The sequence below is a fragment of the Acartia tonsa genome, chromosome 6, assembly GCF_053477335.1.
Source record: "Acartia tonsa isolate MP-2025a chromosome 6, ASM5347733v1, whole genome shotgun sequence".
In the NCBI taxonomy this organism is placed as follows: domain Eukaryota; kingdom Metazoa; phylum Arthropoda; class Copepoda; order Calanoida; family Acartiidae; genus Acartia; species Acartia tonsa.
Genome location: NC_137265.1, coordinates 43,055,408 through 43,077,317, shown reverse-complemented (window position 1 = coordinate 43,077,317; position 21,910 = coordinate 43,055,408). Strand labels below are relative to the sequence as shown.

The 21,910-nt window shown below is 32.6% G+C and overlaps 1 protein-coding gene across 13 annotated transcripts; it reads left to right on the top strand.

Moving 5' to 3' along the window:
• Positions 1-2,499: 2,499 nt before the first annotated feature.
• Src64B (Tyrosine-protein kinase Src64B) lies at positions 2,500-20,715 on the top strand. 13 transcript variants are annotated; one of them, XM_080164962.1, is made up of 20 exons: positions 2,500-2,853; positions 3,479-3,716; positions 8,072-8,147; positions 8,604-8,670; positions 9,153-9,213; positions 9,656-9,782; positions 10,208-10,294; positions 10,862-10,919; positions 11,631-11,869; positions 12,286-12,474; positions 12,577-12,729; positions 13,193-13,325; positions 14,260-14,390; positions 15,040-15,680; positions 15,823-16,197; positions 17,370-17,983; positions 18,155-18,296; positions 18,767-19,470; positions 19,892-20,421; positions 20,557-20,715. In XM_080164962.1, exons 1-14 carry the CDS (start codon positions 2,820-2,822, stop codon positions 15,148-15,150), a joined length of 1,704 nt encoding a protein of 567 aa, XP_080021088.1. In that variant the 5' UTR covers positions 2,500-2,819; the 3' UTR covers positions 15,151-15,680; positions 15,823-16,197; positions 17,370-17,983; positions 18,155-18,296; positions 18,767-19,470; positions 19,892-20,421; positions 20,557-20,715. The 13 variants fall into 13 exon arrangements, with proteins under 13 accessions (XP_080021088.1, XP_080021092.1, XP_080021089.1 ...); XM_080164966.1 differs by having other exon boundaries at positions 15,040-15,697; XM_080164963.1 differs by having other exon boundaries at positions 15,040-16,197; positions 18,767-19,229; positions 19,331-19,470.
• Positions 20,716-21,910: the final 1,195 nt, after the last annotated feature.

Sequence of the window (21,910 nt, the reverse complement as noted above, 5' to 3'; positions counted from 1 at the left end):
ACATAAGAACTACTCTAATAAAACCTAATGATTTAGAGTAACTTTGAGCGCATCCTCAATAATGATTCAATGAACCAACCACCCACAATGCTGTTGAAGCTTGGAAAGCACCTGGAATAAATCTATTGGCACCAACCGTTGAGATTGACAGAGGGAATAGACGGGACAAGACATCTTAAGAAATAAAGCTGATTTGCAATAATCATGTGAACCTAGTAAAAGTGTCTGACTCTGATTATGACGTAAAAAAAATTAGCCAATGAGAGGCCACTATAAATTTTACCATTTGTCAATTACAGTGTATACTGGCCTCTCATTGGCTAATTTTTTTTACGTCATAATCAGAGTCAGGCACTTTTACTAGGTTCTAATCATGTAGCTGGCGAAATATATGCGTTTCTCTGCCTCCTATTCTGTCGTTCTCTAACATCGATAAAGCTTCCCTGAAATTAACTTACAAAAATCAAATTTTAGCACGAAAAAAAAATCATATATTTATCCTATAATATAAAGTAGTGAGTTGGTTTGTTATCTGAAGCTAAATATCTTGGAAAATACTGGCCATAATTGGGTTGTTTAGGCTATTTTGCTGAACTTCCCCGCCTTCCTCTTGAGGCTAGGGGAAACGAAACTGTGCTTTAGCTGTAACTTTCAATATCAACTCCAATTTATTCAGACATTACAAATTGTGTATTATAAGCAAATTGAGATGGAACAGTTTTATTGGCCTTGATGCAAAGTTAGTCATCCCCGCATTTCATATCATTTTAAAGGGTAGTATGAGTCATAAAATTTCTCCTTTATAGCATAATTATTATGGACTTTTTGAATAAGGTTCAATGTCGTCGTTTATTGTGAGCCAATACAAGCGAGCCGTTTGCCCCTCCCCTCCAAAGGTTTCGTTTACGCTTTTTTATGTGAAAAACTGTAGAAAATATGTTATAAATATTAAATAAAGTTTGTTTCGGTTAAATATTCAAAAATAATAATATATAATCATTCATTTATTAATAAAATTTGTCTTTTTTTCTAATACCGGTCCATCCAAATTCACCGGGAATGAGTCTGTAAATCTCAAGTGTACACTTTTCTCCCTTCCCCTTTCCAGCTTTCATAATCTTTCCCTTTTCACCCCTTTCATGCCTTCTCTTTTCTCTTTCCTTTTATTGTTAAAAACACTTTCTTCCCCCCGTTTTTGCTACCGTTATTATCCTCCGTCCTCCCCCCATTCTTCCCCATCCCCCATTTTACCCCCTTCTTTTATTTATTTACATTCTCCCTTCCCCATTGTCAACTTAAATTCCCCTCCCCATTTCCCAATCAATTTTTTTCACATCAAAAGAAAGAAAATTAAGCCAAAGCTTCCCTCTTTATTTTATTTTAATTTAAGTGAAGTGATTTAATTTTAACTTTTAATGTTTTATTGTTTATCTTTTTATTCTATTCTTTTAATTTTTTAAAATAATTTTGTTTAGAATTTATTGATTTACCGAAGCTATTAGTAATTATATTGTTTTAAAAATATTTTGGTATTCACAATTTTTTGTCCTAGAATTTAATTTTGGTACGTGGCTAGCCGTTATTTCTGTAATTTGATTTTGTTCAAAATCAAATTTATCTAAAAAGCAGTTAAAATTAAGTGGCTGTCTTGGGTTATCGAATGGTCAAACTTATATACCCTGTAGCTAATTAATTAGGAGAATCTACATTACAAAACTCAAACCCTATCTCTGTTATATTCTCATAGAAAATCTAATTTTTGCTAATTTTCTCAGACTGACCGACCCTAGTTACAGAGTAGCTTAATAGAAATTTAAAAGTATGTTTTGATTTATGTTTATCTTTATATTTTAAGGGTAATTCCTATTCTCCCAGTAAATGTGTTATTTTATTTAAGTTTAAATTGGGGCAGAGCAGGGGCTGGGGGGGGGGGGGAGCTAAATGTGGATTGCGGATACATTCATTTTATATTTCTATCGTGTTTTAGCGTAGGATTGGTTTTCCGGAAATTCTTTACTTTTTTATGTACTATATATGCTGTTAAGTATATATGTGAAATTGTTTTATGTCCTATTTCTATTAAGAATCAATAATGTTTCAGTGAACAATTGTGTATCCGGATCTCCTTAACGGCCAAATCGAATGTTCTATAAATTTTTATGCTTGTCCCACAACTTTATACACACGTTCTGCTGTTGGCTAGCTTAATATATATTGATTTGTCGATAAGTAGGTACGTACAGGGAGGGGGGTTAAAGGGGTGTTCACCCCCCTCCAAATAAAATAATTCCCCCCCCCCCAAAAAAAAAAATATCCAAATATAAACGTCCTTGCCTCTGTGATATATTCCCCCCCCCCCAAAAAAAAAAGGCTTGGACATCCTTGTCGATTAGGTTTGGATTTAACAAAGTAACATGAATCTAACTAATCTTCCATAATAGTAATCTTTCAAATGATTTATTAAGTCTTGTTATTATTGTTATGATTTATTTTCAGAAAGTTACCAGAAAACTTAATATTTAGATCTAAAGCTGTAACCCAGTGATAATTTATTTAAATAAAAACACATTTAATTTACATAATGTGAAATTTATTTTTGTTGTGAAAATAACAAATAATTTTCATCAATTAACAAAACAAAATGATAATGAATGACAAAAATATAATGTTACGCGTTCCTAGATGAATTTCTAAGACTTTGAATTGTGATTTCGTGAACGGCTGCTTGCACGCGCTTGTCTGTCTGTGCATGGTGACTCGTACTTGTTGGGGGAGGGGGTCCTGAGTTGTAGGACCCGGAGCCTGGCCACGTTACAGATATGGGAAATTGCGCCAGCTCAGATAAAAATACAGGTAAGACTTTCAGATAAAAGTCATGCTATTAAAGGGTTGCGTTGATTTTCTGAAATAGTTGAACAGGAAGGTGGATTTTTGCAGAGAAATTTAAAATTCATATACAGCTTCAAAGAAATACCTAGGTAGATAACCTTAAAATTGATACTGGAACATTACTCCTAAAACATTGGACTTTTTTCATATAAAAAGAATACATAAAGCGAAAGAAAAGCAATATTTATAGCTGTTGTCAGTCAAATTTTCTATAAAGTAAACGATATAATAGGTATAACATTAAATATCAGGCTACATTCCTTTTCAACACCTACTCATTATATTTAGTTTGACTATGACAGGTGTCCTTCTTTAAGTCAACGTATTTGGAAATCATAGTATACCGTCCTTACTAGTCTATGTCCATCTATTTATTGTAGTAAAATATATAGAAGACATGTATATTACGAGTAACATGCAAGCATTTAAAAAAAAAATACAATTTAAGTACTTTGTTAAAGAATATTCATAATAGTAAAGGGGAATTGTAAATAAAAACCACAGTCTTATCTATTGTTGACATATGTCAAAATATTATTCTTAGTGCTTTGTTGTTATATTTGTACTTAATATTTCTTTTATTTTTCAGATACATCCAAACCAGGGGTAGGGATGGGAAACAATCAGTCAAACAACCACCACGCCAACAATGACTACCGGCCTGACCCGACAAGATCAGACCGGATCCGGGGCGACGGCGGCGGCAAAGGTGTTGATAACAACGGGGCAAAGAAAAACGGGTATCGCAGTCAGTTGTCGGCGGGACAATCGCCAAGTCATGGAGTGGTTGGGGTGCCGGTGTTGCCGGTACCGCCGAATAGTGGCAGGTAAAATATACTTATAAGCTATTAGTCATAAACATTGTCAATTGTCCTTTCCTATAGAATCAAATATCAAATCAAAGTCTTTATAAGTTTATAGGAAACTCTACCGCTATACCTAGGTAGCAAATATAGAAGCAAATTAAAGTTGTTAAACAATATAGGTAAAATGATAAGAGATATCAGAAGAAACTTTACCTTTTTCATTTTATATGTATTTATTTTTACTTTAAATAACACAAAGATCCTGGTTAGGTTGTAAACATTTTTGTTCTTGTTTATGGAGCTAAGAGATTGTGTTTGTGACATTATAAAACTAAAGAATGTGCAAATACTATCACAAAATAAAATCTCATTCTGGCCTGCCCAAGAATAAAGTTATAAAAGAATGTAATTTATCTTAATTATAATATTTTATCATACCTTTTCAAGAGAAAAAAGGGGGGAGGCGGATGTGCCACTTTTTGAAACCAAAACCAAAAGTCAACAAAGGAACTCATCTATAAAAAGAGTTACAGGTCTGAGATTTTGCATGGCAGTTGCTTTATAGGGGTACAATATGGAACTGTGAAGAAACGGCGGCGCAACCGCCGAAAACTAGCGTTTCCCGCCGAATTTTTTTTTGCTCTTGGCGGTTTTCGGCGGTTGCGCCGCCGTTTCTTTACAGTTCCATATTGTACCCCTATTAAGCAACTGCCATGCAAAATCTCAGACCTGTTGTAACTCTTTTTTTAGTTGAGTTCCTTTGACTTTTAGTTTTGGTTTCAAAAAGTGGCACGTCCGCCTCCCCCCTTTATATAGATTACTCCATTTCCACCCAATTCAAAAATAATTTAGTACTTTCTTGTCACTTGTATGACCCTAAGGACTTCTAAAACAATGGCCTATAAAAAGTTTATCTTCTTCTTTGAGTTATCTTTACTGTTTTTTATTTGATTTTTAATTTATTTTTCGGTTTAAAATATTATTAAATAATTTTCTTTCGTTTCATGCAAAAATTAGATTTCAAAACTAGTCTTGTTTAACATATTGTAATTTATATATTTATGATTGAAAATATTATTATCAAATGACACCTAAGATTGAATGAAACTTTTTGTACCTATATGGTTAGATATAACACAACATGTTATTGTTCGTGATGGATGTACCGTACGGTTTTTCTGGTATTGGTCAAAATCTGATATTTTATTTATATTGTATGTTAACTAGACATTAAAGAAAATACTTTACAAAGTTTGAAATTAACAGGATTAGGTATTCTAAAATGCCTAAATTACCGACCTAAAATATCTTACTATTATACATACGGACCGACTCTAAACATAGAAAACTTTTACATTTCCTACCTATAATTCCTGAAAGCAACATGCATTAAAATCTTAAACATTTCTCAATTCTCGTGTTTTGCATTTAAAGAATCTAATTTTATCCAGGATCAGTTCTTTGTCCTGCGCCCTTAACATTTATTAGTAGCAAAGCTACTTAAAAATTCACTTTGTCAATCAGTCTGTAACGACATATGATTTTATGCGTTGCTTTATAATATAGACGGCTGAAATTTTTGAGCATCCAGTATTTAATTTACTTGGTCTGTCTGTCTGTCGGTCATGCTATGAAAGACAAATATTTCTATTTTTAAAGGTTTCGTGTTTTTTTTTATGTGATAGATCGCATAATCTCTAGGTATTTCTGAACATCTGGTTTTTTTTGTGCTTGGCTACTTAAGGATGTCTCTTTTGGATTCTAACCTTGCTAGATGATTTCTGCAACAATTAGGTATAATTTGGAAGGCGTAGCAATACTAGATTTATTACATTTGTTAATATGTTAAATTTTCAAGGACTAAAATTACGTCTAAAATGTTTACGTTCCGTAATAATATTCTGTTCATTCATTATAAGAATCTCGTTTAATTAACGATTCAATGTATGGAAGTTGTCATCCTTGATTATTTGTTTTTTTCTGTTGCAATTTGAATTTTACATTGCACCTATTATACATATACATACAAAGCTACTGCATAGCCTTGCATATTTTATTAGCAGCGTAGCTACTATATATATATTTCAAGGGTATGTCTGTCAATAACACCGTACATAATATTTCATTCTTCTCGCTCTCAATGCATATTCAACAGACAATAATGGTTTTGAAACCGACTAATATTCGCTGGTTTAGAGCCGGTTCTCAGCCATTCTGAAAAATAATGTATTGCATCGTATTAAAGATAATTTCCACGAAGAATGAGATATAAATCATTAAATTAAATCAGTTTTCTTAACCCAGGCCTTTGGGGTTCACAAAACTGGTTTAAATCTTACATTTTTCATTTTAATATCCGCGGAAAGTTGTCTAAAATGCGAAGCGAAAAATAATAAACTATGTAGGGTAAAGCGGGGCGAACTCGGTCTTTTTTTCGGTTTTTTGAACCTGCAAATCGTAAAAATTATTTTTTTTAAATGGGACCAAGACCAGTAGAAAGATCTCGGAAAAGTCGATCAGGTCCTAAAAGGACGTAAACCTAGGACTTTGGGAAGTTTGTCAAAATTGATCTCTAAAACAGCACCGACTTCGCCCCGCCTTGAGGCGAAGTCGGTAGGGCATTTTCAAGCTTCGAAAAATCGATGACGTATTGATTTTATTACAGCATGCCCAAAAGGTAAAAGTTGCTAAATGTAATAAAGAGTATGCACAAAAAATTTTATTAAGATAGGTCAATTTTTTCTACCAAAAAAAAATAATTTTTCCGAAGTACGCGAAATTTGACTTTTTTTTTCGAAATTTTTTTTGATAAAAAACAAAAATACTACTAGAAAAAAATAACTTTTTATGACTTTAAAGGCCTGATCCTTAAAATTCAGGCAATTTTGAATGGATTTGGCCAAAAAAAATTAGTTCTATTAGCAAAATTTCCTAAAAAAATCAAGTTGAAAAAAGAGAAAAGTTTGGCAAAATCTGTGGTCGATTTTCCAGCTTCAAAAAACCTATGACATATTGATTTAATTACAGCATGCCCTAAAGGTTAAAGTTGCTAAATGTAATAAAGAGCATTCACACAAAAAATTATGAAGATCGGACAATTTTTTCTACAAAAAAAAAAACAAAAATTTCTAAGTACGAGAAATTTGACTTTTTTCTCTCGAAAATTTCACTTTTTTATATAAAATTGAAAAAGTTAGTATAAAAAGTGAAAAACCGAATTCGCCCCGCTTCACTTTTAGTCGATTTAAGAAAAAACTATACAAGCTTTTTGAAAGTTTTAAACGGAAATGGATAGCCTATTAGATTCTTTATAAGTCCCCTGAAGACGTCTAAGCTCTAGCTCTTACCAGTTTTTGTCCAACTTACCGTTTTTCCGACCGAAGCAATAAAATCGAAAAAAATTTTTTTTGTCGTCCGACTTTAAGACCCAATAAGTACCCTAAAAATTCATCTCACAAAAATTTCATTTTATACTTTTTTGTAGGCAATTTAATAAGGAACAAATTTGATTTTATGTTTTTTTTTCTGTCAGTCGATTAGAACATGGAGAAAAATGTCATTTAATGAAGGTGGTCAAATAAATACCGACTTCACCTCAAAACCGAGATCGCCCCGCTTTACCCTACCTATTCTCAATTTTAACATAACTTTTAAACATTCTATTACTTAAATCTTATTTTATTGCTGTATTACAGTTTATTATAATAATGCAGCGCAACTTTATGACACATTTGTCCTTGATGTGTTTATGGTGAATATTTGCTTAATGATCCCTGTTAAATCGTCATAGCACTTTTTATACGCAAAAAATTATACAAAATCTTACATTTTAAATCTGCATTTATACATTATTAGAAAAATATTTAAAAACATTAACAATCAACGTCCAAGCTTTTAATTTTGAGGGGGTGTGGGTAAAGTTTTAATTGTATGGCAAAGGCATCACCTCTAAATTTGTTTAAGGAGGTGTTGTAATCATCCCTTAATCCCCCACTCGTTGACTTTCTTGAACATTAGAGTACTAGTAATTATAAACACTTTTAGTTTTCATATGCATTCAGAAAAATGGCGTAAGTACATATTGTAAGATTTTCAACCAATTAAAAATAATTTTTAGTGCTTTCCCATTCTTTGCATGTCCAAAGGACCTCTAAAATAGGGATCCCCAAAAAGTTTGATGGTCCTTCTAAATTTTGCATATCTTAGCCGATTTTCTTCGGATTTTCTTTTTTTACCTATCAATAGCAAGCTTTAAAAAATCTGATAAAGTGGTTTGATGTGTGTCTCTACTAAATTTTGATGGGATAGGTACATGTTTAGTAGCAAACTACTCTATGTTTTCCAAATCCTAATAAATGGTTATTTTTTTCTCTCAGGAATTTGAAGGGAAGAATTGTGGTGGCATTATATTCATACCAAGGATCTGAATTAGGAGATATGAGTTTTAATAAGGTAATTCTATATTTCAAGTTTTAATTACGCCGCTAGATGCCTCTAGGGTCACTTAAAAAAAACGGGAACGGTGGATAAATCGACGTTCCATTTTAGTTCTTTAGAAGATTTTTTCTAGAGAAGATTTCTGTTTGGAGGGTGGATTTACCCTCCCCGGGCCTATACGAAGTTTAACTGTAAAGGAGAATCATATCGTACAGATTTTAAATTACATATAGACCCCATCTATTACACATTTTTTTCTTCATTTTTATGCACTTTATGTTTTAACTTTTTAAAAATATTAGATATTTATTTTCTAGGTAGGTAATCTTTAAATCTACCTAATTAAATTATTTTCGAATTCTAAGAAAGAATTTTGTTCCAGTCGTTATTAATATTAAGTGTTTAATGCCTATACATCTTTTCGAATGGTGCAGGTTTTCATTAAAGCTAATCCTGTTATTTTTTTTTCAGGGTGATCAAATGGAAATAATTGACGATACAGATCCTGATTGGTGGGTTGCGAGACATCTACTCACTGGTAATATTGATAGAAGATATCTAGGATAGATAGTCGACGGTTATAATGATAATTAGACAGTAAGATATCTACTTAATTTCCAGCTCTCGCAATTGGTTGGGTTTAAGATATCTATTCGTTAGAAAGATTTACCTATAGATTATTCTGATCCTGATAATTGGTTAGTCGGACGTCTATTATCAGGTTATTAAAAATAGGATAGATAGACGCGTGCCATCAAATAAATGGTGAAACATTTGAAAAATCCGCAAAAAACTACTTGATCTCTCATCTACAGACACAAAAATCCTTTAGAATGATGGGAAATTTAATTATAATATAGATATATGGGGGAAATTAAATCTTGCAGATTATAAACTCTGTATCATCTTAGCTCTATATATTTCAAACATATGTATTAGGAATCTCATCCCTTTACAATTACATGTCATTTACAAGAGAGATTCAATATAAAAATAATAACGAGTTTATTTATTTTTTAGGTGAAACTGGGCATATACCAAGAAACTATGTCGCCTTACAGAGCAGTATAGAGTCAGAAGAGTAAGTTTTTCATTAACAAAACCTTATGGCACGTAACAATTACGCTTAAAATGTGAACCTTATCAATTTTCTTCTATCCATAAACAGGTGTTTTATGGTTTTATTTGTAATTCATGCACTAAAATATTTTGTAGATAGTCACATTAAATGCAAAGAAAACATACTAGGAAGTAGTAGTGTTATACACAATAAACATTTATTTAAGAATCTTCATTTTAAAATTTTAAATAAATTGTAAACTCGTTCTTCCATTGCATTGGTTAGCTAAAAAATCTGATGAAGAAATTTTTGAATTAGTAATTTGACACAAACCTAACTTTACCTCCATTAATCTTAATCTTCAAAAGTACCAAGTGTTTTTGTCTTAAAAAATTGAGTGGGAGATCAATTTATGTCTATTGTCCTATCTTTGAATTTGATACTAACTTCCCTATTAAACTAGATGGTACTGTGGTAAAATATCTCGACGAACAGCTGAGGAATACCTGATGGCCCACACAAACTCCCGGGGTACTTTCCTGGTCAGAGAGTCAGAACAGAATCCTGGTGGGTTTGCCCTTAGCATCAAGGTATCGATTCATTCTTATCCGACTAATCGCTTGAAACCTAGAAGCCTTTTTTTCTAGATATATATTTCACTTAAACCATAAATATAATCTTGAAGGTGCTTATAATCATTTGCTCTCATTTGTGCATACTTCCCTTTATCCCAGAAAACATAAAAAAAAGTAGTCCTTAAATTCGTAAACTTGTCAAACATTTCATAATTCTATTTAACAATTAATACATTTAAATTAGCGTGTGGTATGGGGTGTTATCATCCCCTTCAGATTAGAATTGGAAATGGTTGCCTTTTTTTTCACCCCAAAGTGGTTTTACACCCTTGGAGACAATGTGCACGCCGCCACTGATTATATAATACACCTACCTATACTTAATCTTTACATAGAAAGTTATTTTATTTATAAATTCAAATTTTATTGTCTTTTTTCAGGATTGGGACCAAGAGAGAGCATACCACGTAAAGCACTACAAGATAAAACCCTTAGACAATAACCGGGGATTTTATATTACTACCAGGAAATGCATAATATGGAATACAATCAAAATACTCTTTAGTTTTAAAGTAATTCTATGTATGCAAGTGTTAAATTAAACTTCGTTTGAAATTGTTTTAGGGGACAGTGGACTGTAAATTACACTGGTACCAAATGTTTTAGACCCCGTTATCTTTTTCGTTTGATTGGTTGATTCCAAACTAGTAGTGTGCAAAATTTTAACAAACAATTTTAATGTACAGAAGGCCTTTATCAAGGTTATTGTTTGTCATCATTGGGGATGTAAATCAATTTATCTCAATTGTCTTATCCCTGGGTTTTTTTCATAATAATCAAGATTCGGTTATTAGAACATTGAAATTCTTTCAAATAATGGCCTATTGATGTAGTTTAAACCATTGAACATGAAAAAATATGCGGTTAACTAAATTCAAGTTTTAATGCATTTCGTGCAACTACCCCTTTTTCCTCTGACAATATATCCTCGTATTCTATATATCCATTTTCATATCCTGTGCTTGTATCTCATCACGATACATGAGAACACTAATATAAATATCATTTAAAACATATTATTCATTGTTATCAGGCAAACTTTTGCCTCCCTACCAGAGCTAGTCAAAGGATATCAGAGTACAGTTTGTAAAGGTAAGATTATGCATTAATCTTTACCACAACTTGAATTTCTCAATAGAATACATTCACGCAACTTCCCCTTGGTTGTGTAAGAAGATTATTGAGTAGTTTGGATACTTAATAGTCAATAAAAACAATACAGCCCTTATCCCAAGCTTCTCTGCAGAAAGTTTCATTCATTACGGTGACTTAATTTGGGACACCATGAGAAAGCGAATTAAATTTATCTAAATTAAGTTTCATAGGTATAATAGTTTTCTTCAAAAAGAATTTTTTACAGTTTTGTGTTTTAACCCCATCCTGGATGTTATCTTTTCAAAGTGCAGTGCAAATAGGGTTGCAGTTTTACTGTAATATGTTAATAGATCTTCCGGTTTAACAAATTCATTTTTTGAAGCGAAGCTAGTACATTTTGAGAGTATCAGCGGTCATGCCCCTAGAATTTAGGGGGTCTGCATTTGAAGTTGAAAGGAAAATAGCTTGAAACTAGTCCAAGACTCAAATCTTGAAATTAATTAGCCTAAAACTATCCTAGGACCTATTTGAAGATTACCTAATATAGAGAAACCTTATTGGTTCCGTAGTTATTGAGATCTTAAGCTTTAGACAAAAAAAAAATTACCTTATATCAGGATGTCTGAGTTTTGGTTAAGAAAATAACGGATTGTCAAATCAGATGATATCTAAATAAATTGACTTTAATGTTTTTTTTATTCTTCCTAGGATTATGTTGCCAATTAACAAAGCCTTGTCCCAAGCCAACGCCGAAAGAGGGTCGAAGCAACGCCCTGGAGTACGCGACCCGTGATCAGTACGAGATACCCAAGTCACAAATCACGCTTATGAAGAAGCTGGGGGCGGGCAACTTTGGCGAGGTGTGGAAGGGGCAGTGGCAGGGTAGGATCGACGTGGCAGTGAAGACGTTGAAGCCTAATACTATGTCACCAGAAGCTTTCTTACAGGTCATTATTTGGTTCTGTTGATCTTTAAACAGCTTTGATTATGCATTACTTAAAAAGAATTTTCAGCTACTATAAACGGGTGATTATTAAACTATAAACCAATAGGTATTCATTCTTTTAATACATACTGAATTACTTTGTTGTTGGTATTTTTCTGAATACTGAATACCTATGCTTTTTAAAAGCTGATCCACGTGTGTTTGCTGTATAGTTTTTACGCAGTAAATCTCCAAACAAACAACCTTTTTTTTGGAAAAATAACATGTATATACAATTACATACACACTTAATTCTTAATTCATCTTCAATATGATTTGCCTGTTTACTTCTAAAAAAGTAAAATTGCTTCCTACCTATTAATAGCATCATGGTTTAATTTTAGCACACGAAAACATTGAAATCCATTCCGATTTTAGGAGGCAGAAATCATGAAGAAATTTTCCCATCCGCACCTGGTGGCTATGTACGCCGTGTGCACGGAGCAGGAGCCCTTCTACATCATCACCGAGTACATGTGCAACGGCGCCCTCTTGGACTTCCTCAGGAAGGAGCAGGACGGAGGGGGCAAGCTCACGTTTGACTCTATTATTTCTATCTCAGCTCAGGTAAGAAGATGCTACATTTAATATTGTTTTCTTTTCTTAGCATTTTCAAAATTAAATGCTGAATTTCGTACATTTTTACACACTAATTTACAATATTTTCAGGTTGCCCATGGTATGGCGCATCTGGAGCGGAAAGGTCTGATCCACCGGGATCTGGCGGCAAGAAATGTTCTCATAGGAGAGAACATTATAGCAAAGGTGGCGGACTTCGGTCTCGCCAGGGTCATTGTCGACAATGAATACTCAGCGCATCAGGTAGCAAATTTTACAGTATGGCTTTGAAACTGATTAATATCCGGTTGATTAGAACCGGTCCTCAGCCATACGGAATAATTATGTCTGGCATCGTTTTATATCCAGTTGTATAGGAATATAAAAATGTACATTCATAAGATTAAAACATTTTATTATGACCTTGCCCTATGGAAAGGTACCTAACCGCCTACCTATAGTTTCTCAAAACTTAATAGTACATTAAAATCCTAAAACTTCAATTGACTTTAAAAGGATAAAAACTCAATAGTGAGGATATGAACCAGAGTAATGCTATTTTAACGCCTACCTTTGACGCAACAACAGAAGTAACTATCCATAACGTTTAAGCTGCGACTCGAGCCGATAACCACAGATCTTCGGATGCATTGCAGTTTATAGTACAGTCTTTAGTTTAATATAAATTCTAGATTTTTTTCTTAACAATAACATTTTTTTTCTTTAGGGTGCAAGGTTTCCAGTGAAATGGACGGCCCCTGAAGCAATCCAGTTTGGAAAGTTTACAGTGAAGTCAGACGTCTGGTCCTACGGAGTCCTGCTCATGGAGGCTTTCACCTATGGACAGGTTCCCTATCCAGGTATAACATTGGATTTCATATCATGCTCGATGATTCTTGTGATAATTTGGTACAATTTGATAAAACATAATCGTTTTATTTATTTACAACAATAGAAATAGAAGAATAGAAGCATATTCTGAACCCTTTTTTCGTCAAATCTAAGAAGGAACATTTCTAGCAGACAAAAGTATTGTTTACTTTCGACTCAAGCTGATGTGGATTCTTAAGAAATTACAGACTCGATAGTGAGGCAAAATTATTTTTGTGAAAAATCATCGAAAAGCACATTAAAAATCTACAAAAATTAAACAAAATCATATGTTAATAACCCTTTAAGATTTTATTTAATTTTTGTAAATTTTTTTATTCGATTTTGGAGGATTTTTCACAAAAATAATTTTGTCTCACTAGCGAGTAGCCAGCCCAACTTTTTTTTTAAGAATCCACCTCGTTACTAAGCTTTCAAATTTAAACGAAATTTTTGGGCAATTATTTCTGATTCCGCAAAGCTTTCTACTAAGAAAATGTACTGTTTACAGCTGACTTTTATGTATGTATGAAATGAAAAAAAACATGCCTTCGTAGTAAAATGTGTACACAATTTCAACCAATGAGATCCAATGTAAATTCCGATGCGATTCTCCTATTGGCTCAATCAGACATTCCCTCTCTTTCTTAGTACCTTTATTTTTACAACCATATTTCCAATATTCACTCAATACTTATTGATGATAGAATTATCTCATTAACTTGAACTTTGAAATATAGCAATATATGATTCCTAGGGCATTGGCAATTAGACACAATATAATGTGCGAAACAACTGAGCAACAGAAATCATCGAATTTTGTTTAGATTTCTAAATATTCTTTCTCTCCAGTATATTAAACCCCGCTGCAGTTTTAATGTTCCTATGTCTGACTGTCAGGTTAATTGAGGTTCGTTATTCTAGGTATGAATAATCGCGAGACGATAGAACAAGTGGAGCGAGGCTACAGAATGGCGCAGCCGAATCACATTGTCTACCCTGAATCAAAAACTCATCCCAAGGAGGTTTCCACGGCACAAGCTAATGTTTACAAAGTAAGTTTTATTTTAATGGATACTAGCGGCTACGCCCCCTAGAAGCCTCTAGGGGCACTTAAGGATGGAGGGGGAAAAGTCGACATCATCCCATTTTAAATTTGAGTTTTAAAAGAGTAAAAAAATATTTTTTTTTGAGGGGGGAGGGAGGTGAAAACACCCTCCCCTAAAAAAGATCAACCTTCCCAGGACCTATGAGAAGCTTCACTGTAAATGAGAACAATATCGGTTCAACGGTTAGCGAGATCCTTCGGGACAGACAAAAAACGCTTACTACTTTATATAATAGGATATTATTAAATGGATCTTACATCAGATGTTCATGTACTCTAAGAAAGTGAAACTTGTTGTAACTGTCTTATTAGCGATACTCCCTTAAGCGCATGCACTCCCCTCCTACTGGATTAACTAAATGACCAATGAATTATGTCCATGTAAGCAACCTAAATCAACAATTTTCCTCCTGTCATAATATCCACATATATTCCAATCCACCGGATATTAGGTAATCGGTTTCGAAGCGATACTGGAAACGTTATTATTAAAGATCATAGAGCTGCAGACCGCCAAAGTGACGGACATACCTTAAATATTGTTAAATAAAGCTTCGCTTCTGATAAAAAAAACTTAACCATTTCCTTACTTTCAGATAATGCTAGAGTGTTGGAAAACTGACCCTTACAAACGGCCGACATTCGAGTTTTTGGCGCACATGTTCGAGGACTTCAATATAACGTCACAACCTCAATACATGGAATAAGAATAAAAAAATCAGGGAAATAAAACATAACAAAATCTGTCAAAATTAAAAGTGAAAATTCAAACAATCAAGAAATGTGAATTCTAATATCCTTTGATTTAAGGAAAAATTTTGCAAAAAAAATCAAAATATCAAGTGCATGGAAATTTAAATTTTTACAAGAAGAATGCATAAATCCATGCCAAGTATATATATAACCCTTCCTTTAAGGTTATGTTTGAAAGCAACCTTAACGTAACAAAACCTTGCCATCAGATCATTTCAAGCAAATCCATAAATAAAACCTCCTATACAAAATCCTCACTGCCTAAAAATGTCTTCTAATTTTATATAAAATTGAAAATCCTACAATTATAATAAATATCTCTACCCAAAGATAGTTTAAACGCCATAAATTAATTTATAAGTATGTTGTAAATATAAATTTTTGGTTATTTATTTGGTTATAATCGAATAGGGTGAAAAAATTAAGCATAATCTTTCAAGTTATCTACAGAACCTGTCATTTTTTAGTCATATTGTACAGTTAGGTACATGGAATATTATTGTGTATTGGTACAGCTAATGTACTATTATCTTGTTTTATACGCTATGTTTATTGTTCTAGAGAGCAACTAAAGAATAGTTGAATATTGGCTATTCCAAAAAATAATGATTCCCTCATGTACCTAGCTGTAAAACATTTACAAATGTTTATTTACCTAACTATTACACTTGTATACCTTACCTTACCTACTTAAGTAACACAACCAGGGAACCTATTAATTTTAGAACAAGCCTAACCACTAATTAATAATTTCACCTTACATCTTTCTGATTCTCATTTTCATTGAAGCTCCCCTTTTTCCCTGCATCGTTTAGAACATTATTAAAATAATAATATTTAGTAAAACATTTACCTATTTAATTTTTTTCTTAGTTGTAAAAGAGCACCACTCCAAAATTCATTCTAACTCACATGTCCTTGTTCCTACATTGTTTAAGATCTCTTTTTCAACTGTATAGACGGCATTTAATTATATATTATCTATTTCTATTAAAACATTTGTAAATATGTTTATTTTCATTTAGAATCATTTTAGTTTGAAAACCTGCAAGCCATTTCTTACCTACGACTTTAATTTGGTTGCCAGTATTGCTTCTAAACCGATTGATATCCCCGGGATTAGAACCGGTTCTTGGCCAAACTAAAAAAGCATATAGGCATCGTATTACAGACAATTTTCAACGAATTTTAAAATGAAAATCTAAAAACCAGTTTTATTAACCAGGACCTTCGGCCCCATGGGGTAACAAAACTGGTTTAAATCTTATAGTTCTTTTTATTTTAATATCCTTGAAAAGCTGTACAATTTACCTTTAAATCTTTTTAGCATAGGCGTTGTTTGTAATTAAAGGGTTGTTGGTCATTTGAAGGGCATTTGGTCACATTATTTTCTTTTTACCTAGCAAAATCTGGTTTTTGGTGTCCGTCCTAAAAAGGTTGTCAAACTTTATACTTCTGAGTTTAACTCTTAAGTTTGTGATTTATTTATAATGTCTTTTTTTTTATGAACTGTAATTATTGTTGGGGCTTGAAGATATAGTTGTTGCCCAATAACCATAAAGCACTAAACAATCTATCTTGCCCTATCACCCAGGGATGTTAGTTTAAGTTACACCCCACAGACAACCAACTCATTGTTTGTATGGCCTTTGTCCGGAAGTACAATGTAATAAAAGGCACTTGGATAAGCAAGTGGTGCCTGAAGGGATAAAAGATATACGTGGATAATGATATATTGATAGGGCAAAATTGTTGTCGTTTTCGCATGCTAAAGAGACCTCTTTTATTGGTCAGTTCGTCCATTCAGTAGTAGGTGATGGGGTAAAGGGGGTAGATAGGAGGTATCGTTATTTTATCCAGCCAGAGTACATGAAAATCTGGTGCAACATCCAATTAATAATATATCGATTATTGCAGGAATATAGGGAAAAGGGAATGATATTCTGACAAACAATGCTAAAGGAAAATTTCCCCACAAACCCCTTCCCCTTTTCCTCCCCTTCTTACCCCCCCCCCCCTTCAGTTATATGAAAAATAACAAGATATACCTCCAGCTAACTAAGTTACAAAGGTTTCGTGATTTTTTTAGAATTCAATGTTATAATAGCTAGGCCTGGCAGGAATATAATAGTTAAAATGATTCTAAATGAAATGTTATTTCTATTTTCTACAGTTTGGTGAATTTCGTAAATGTAGATGTACCTATGATATATAAAATATCTTAATATACTCACTTTAAGCAAAATTGTTTATTGTACCAACATAATTGGGGGAAAAAATATTTTATTTAATAAAATTAATGTGATTCGTTTGATTGTATTTGTTCTTGTTTAAATTTTAAAAAAATAAGTCGTAAATATTTTGAAATATTTTTTCATGATGATTTATTTTTAAGATGCAATAAAATAAACAAATTGAATATATCGGAACTAATGAAAAAGCACAAATATCATTTAATGAAATAAGGCAAATTGTTTTTATTATTTTTATCCATAATTGCTACTATGTACGCAAAATTACTAAGGTGTTTTTTTTCGATCAAAAAATGAATTTAGTTTTTTTTTCATCAGAAGAAAGATTATTTTGCTTTAAAATATTAAATTTTTTAAGCACATTGTAAAACAACAAATAAAGTACATAATTTTTCTCTGGGGATTTTCTTCATCGTTGACATTTAACATTTACAAATAGTTAAGTTATTGAGTATTGTACCCTCTGTGTAAGTTAGTTAATTTACATTATTGTTTCACAACCCGTAATCTAATGTTGCCAATAGTAAAGACTAGGGTTGGGCCGGATATCCGGTAATTTTCAATATCCGGCCAGATACCGGATATTAAAACTATCCAGTTACATGATATCCGGCTGATTTTTGTCGCCGGATATCCGGTTATCCGGCCGGATATCCGGTAAATTGCCGGATATCGAACGTTGGCCAGATATCCGGCCCAACCCTAGTAAAGACACCCAACAGACAACCTATTTATCGAATGTAACCAACCAACGTGTTTATTTATTTATTTACTTTACCGTTTCTTCATTAATTAGTTTTATTATTTTCATGATATTCATTAATCAATAGATATAAAATATGGATCATGTTGGAGACTGAAAATAACTTATTTTGGGAGGCAACTTAAAAGGCTGCGTACGGTCAAACGGCTGGCCGCACATCCCTATTATTGCTTTACTAAAGCTTACTACACAATAATACAATCTATAATAGTTAAAGGAAACCTACAGATTATTCGCCGCTCTAACTGCTGTAAGATTGCCACAAGTAGACCCAATACTTTGTTGTTATGAGAGCTTGGCGCTTCAAATTTGGGGTATTGGGTCTACTTGAGGCAGTTAGAGCGTTGTATATCCTGCATGCTTCCTTTAATGCTCAATTATCCACATACAAAAAGGTCTAATTTTACACGCGTTTTATCTAGCCATACGCCCCTTGTGGAGTTGAGTGTAACTTTAGCCGTGTGGCAAGACGTTTGGCCGCTAAAAGTTTAAAAAGCCGCTTAAGATTAACCTTTCTTCATATATCCAAACGTGATCCTAAATTAATATTTGCAGCTTTTCTGTGTTCATCTAAAACTTTGATAATTATTATGATTTGATTTTATCACTGAAAAGGAATCTCAACTAGTCATTTATTGACCCTCTGATAAATAGGTCACAAATAGATTGATAAAAATTTTTTTGACGGATTCTTTAAAGAAGGAAAGTGGTGACTTAAAGCCTACAATTGTAAAACGATGCTCTACATGATTTTTCAGTATGGCTGAGAACCGGTTCTAATCATCCAGCGGATATTTATCGGTTTCGAAGCCATATCGTTTCTTCCGCTAAAGAAAACCTCTTAAAATATTACTATCAACCTATTTAATTCTTTTTTTGAAATTCTAATGATATAATATAAAATGACATGGCAGAAAAATTATTTTGCCTGTTGTACAAACAATTCTTTCACAATTTTCACCAACTCATAAATTTTATAATATATAAATAGTTGTAGGGATTTGTCGGGAATTATTAGGTGAGATTTTTTCTACATTTGTATAGGTTCCAAGCGTCAAAACAGCGAAGTTAAGCCGCTTGCAGCCTATAAACTTGTATGAAAAGTCTTCATTTTTCCAGATTTTATCCGTTAATAGTAATAGCATGTACATTTTATCTATTTTCTAATGATAGATGTTTGTATAATATATTTGTAATACATACATACTGATAATATTATCATATAGACACGCTGTGCTAATTTACAAAAGTTGTTGAAGGTTTAAGAAATGCTCAAAGAATAATGCTCTCTGATAGGAGTTTGAAGTTTAGATTAATAAATCTGCTCCTTGCCCTTATCATTTAAAGTAGTAAGATTTTTTGTCTGAGGATATCGCTTTTACAGTGAAGCTTCTTATAGTTCCAGGGAATGTTTATGACTATTATGGGGGAGGACATCTACACCCTCCCAAGAGTAATCACCCCTTGAAATAATTCCCCCCACCCAAAAAAAGAATAAGTTTTACTTTTTAAATCTAAAGTGAAGGGTCTACTTCCCTCTCCCCATATTCCATCAAGTATTCCTAGAGGCCTCTAGGGGCATAAATCTATACAATTATTTGACTAAATAAAAGTAAGAAGACTCAAACATATAGTGTTTATCTTATTGTGCAAAACTAACCACCAACTTTTGTACTTTAGCACATCGTGGAAGCTCACACAAAATTTTCACTTTTCATTAGTTGTATAAAAAAAACCTAATAATGTTTGTAGATGAGAATTTATACCGCTTTTCTAATAAAAACCTTTTTCTACGGTGGGTTGTTTAATAACAAAATCTTATTTTTTTTAAGGATTTTGTTAACTGAACTGAAAATTTGCATTAAATTGCTTCTCCCACAAAAGTAAGACAAAGTTGTTTAAACATTGCGCATTTTTGATTAATCATCATATGATTTTTTGGGGGGTTTTGCAATTAAAAGAAAGGATATAATTATATATTCGACATTTTAAGCAAGGAGAATTTGCAAAGTTGTTTGGGTTGATCTATTCTCCCCCATCCACCTCCTAAAATACGATTTTCAAGATTTTTTGTTTTTAACAAAGTTTTATGATTTAAAAAAATGCGGGAAAAACCAGGTTTGAACAATTTTGTCTTTTTATTTTGTACTACTCGCTTGTGTAATGTGTACTAGTGAACCATATTATTATAAAAACTCAATTCACACAATGTTTTCATTGGATTAGACCTTTCTATAAATAAAAAAGATTTTGGAAAAATTTTAAATAGTTCGTATAGATAAGTAAATTTTTCTTCTTAAAAATATAATAGTTCAAAATTTGGGATTTGGCTATTTCAACTAAAGCATTGTGTGTGAGTGTGTACTACTATGTCCTCTGTTGTGTACTCTCTGTACTATTTAAAGTGTACTATGTACTCTTTGTATCTCTCCTCGATTTAAAAACCAAAGATTGTTGCATTTTTATATGACTTTCTTCGATGTCAAATAAAGCATTATAAATCATTCTTGTTTTTATTTTTTACTATGACAATTACTTGGAAGTTACACCAGATTTTCATGTTCTCTACTAAAGTGTAACTCGCTAAGATGACGATACCTCCATCCACCCCCTTTACCCCATCTCTTTCTATCCTACTGGATGAACGAGCTGACCAATATACGAGTTCCATGTTAGCAACCTAGATTGACAATTTTAACCTTATTAAATTATCCATGGATAAGATATTCTATACTCTTTACATGACATAGTAAATATAATTAGGGTGTGTCCGTCTGTTATAGGCTAATACGGAAGAACGTGCATATATACAGAGATGGTTTTTCAGTAGAGCACTGAAATAGCTATAGCGTATAGCCCGTTTACTTTTCAATTCAATTATTTCATGAAAATATAGAGGCTAGGGACGAAAAAAAAACTTGTTATAAAGCTTTAAATGATGTGTAAGAACTAGTAAACGGCTCGACTGAACTTTCAAGGTTAGTATTGGTCCAAGATCCAGGATTTTAATGTAGCAAGATGTCTGCCTGTCCGTCCAGAGCTTTAGCTGAATTAATATGGTTCACTTTTACAGTAAAGCTTATAGGAACGTTTATAACTATTTTTGGGGGAGTATACCTCCATTCTATTAAGAGAAAAATCCCGCGCTCAATATCTTTTTAAAAAGCTAAAATAGAAAGTAGAAGGTCGACTTGCGTGTAGGGGCGTAGCCGCTATTAGTTTATGTGCTTTCCATCCTATTATACCCATACTTATAGGCATTTGAACTTTATATGTACATCCTATACACGCACCTAACAGATATATGCTTTCTATTTATATTAAGACTTTCTTTTTAAACTTTCAAGTAATAATAGAGAAATCAAGGATTAGAATGAGTGAAAGCTAGTTAATAATTTGTACACGTTCTATTTAGAAGTGCGGCTTATCTAGATATAGTTTAATAGATAAGACAGTAGACCCTAAATTGATGTACATATCCCCAATTATGATTAACAATACGAACCCTTCTTTAAATTAAATTTTAGTGATAATGTTTTGACACTACAAGTTTTTACCAACGAATTAGGATTTTATAAGTGTACCCCAATGTTTTTCAAGCAAATAAAAACTTTGGGTACCTGTAACGATTACAGTCTACTGTCCTCTCCCTCCCTGATAAGTAATCTAGAATGTTTTTTTTTTATAATCGGCCTAGGA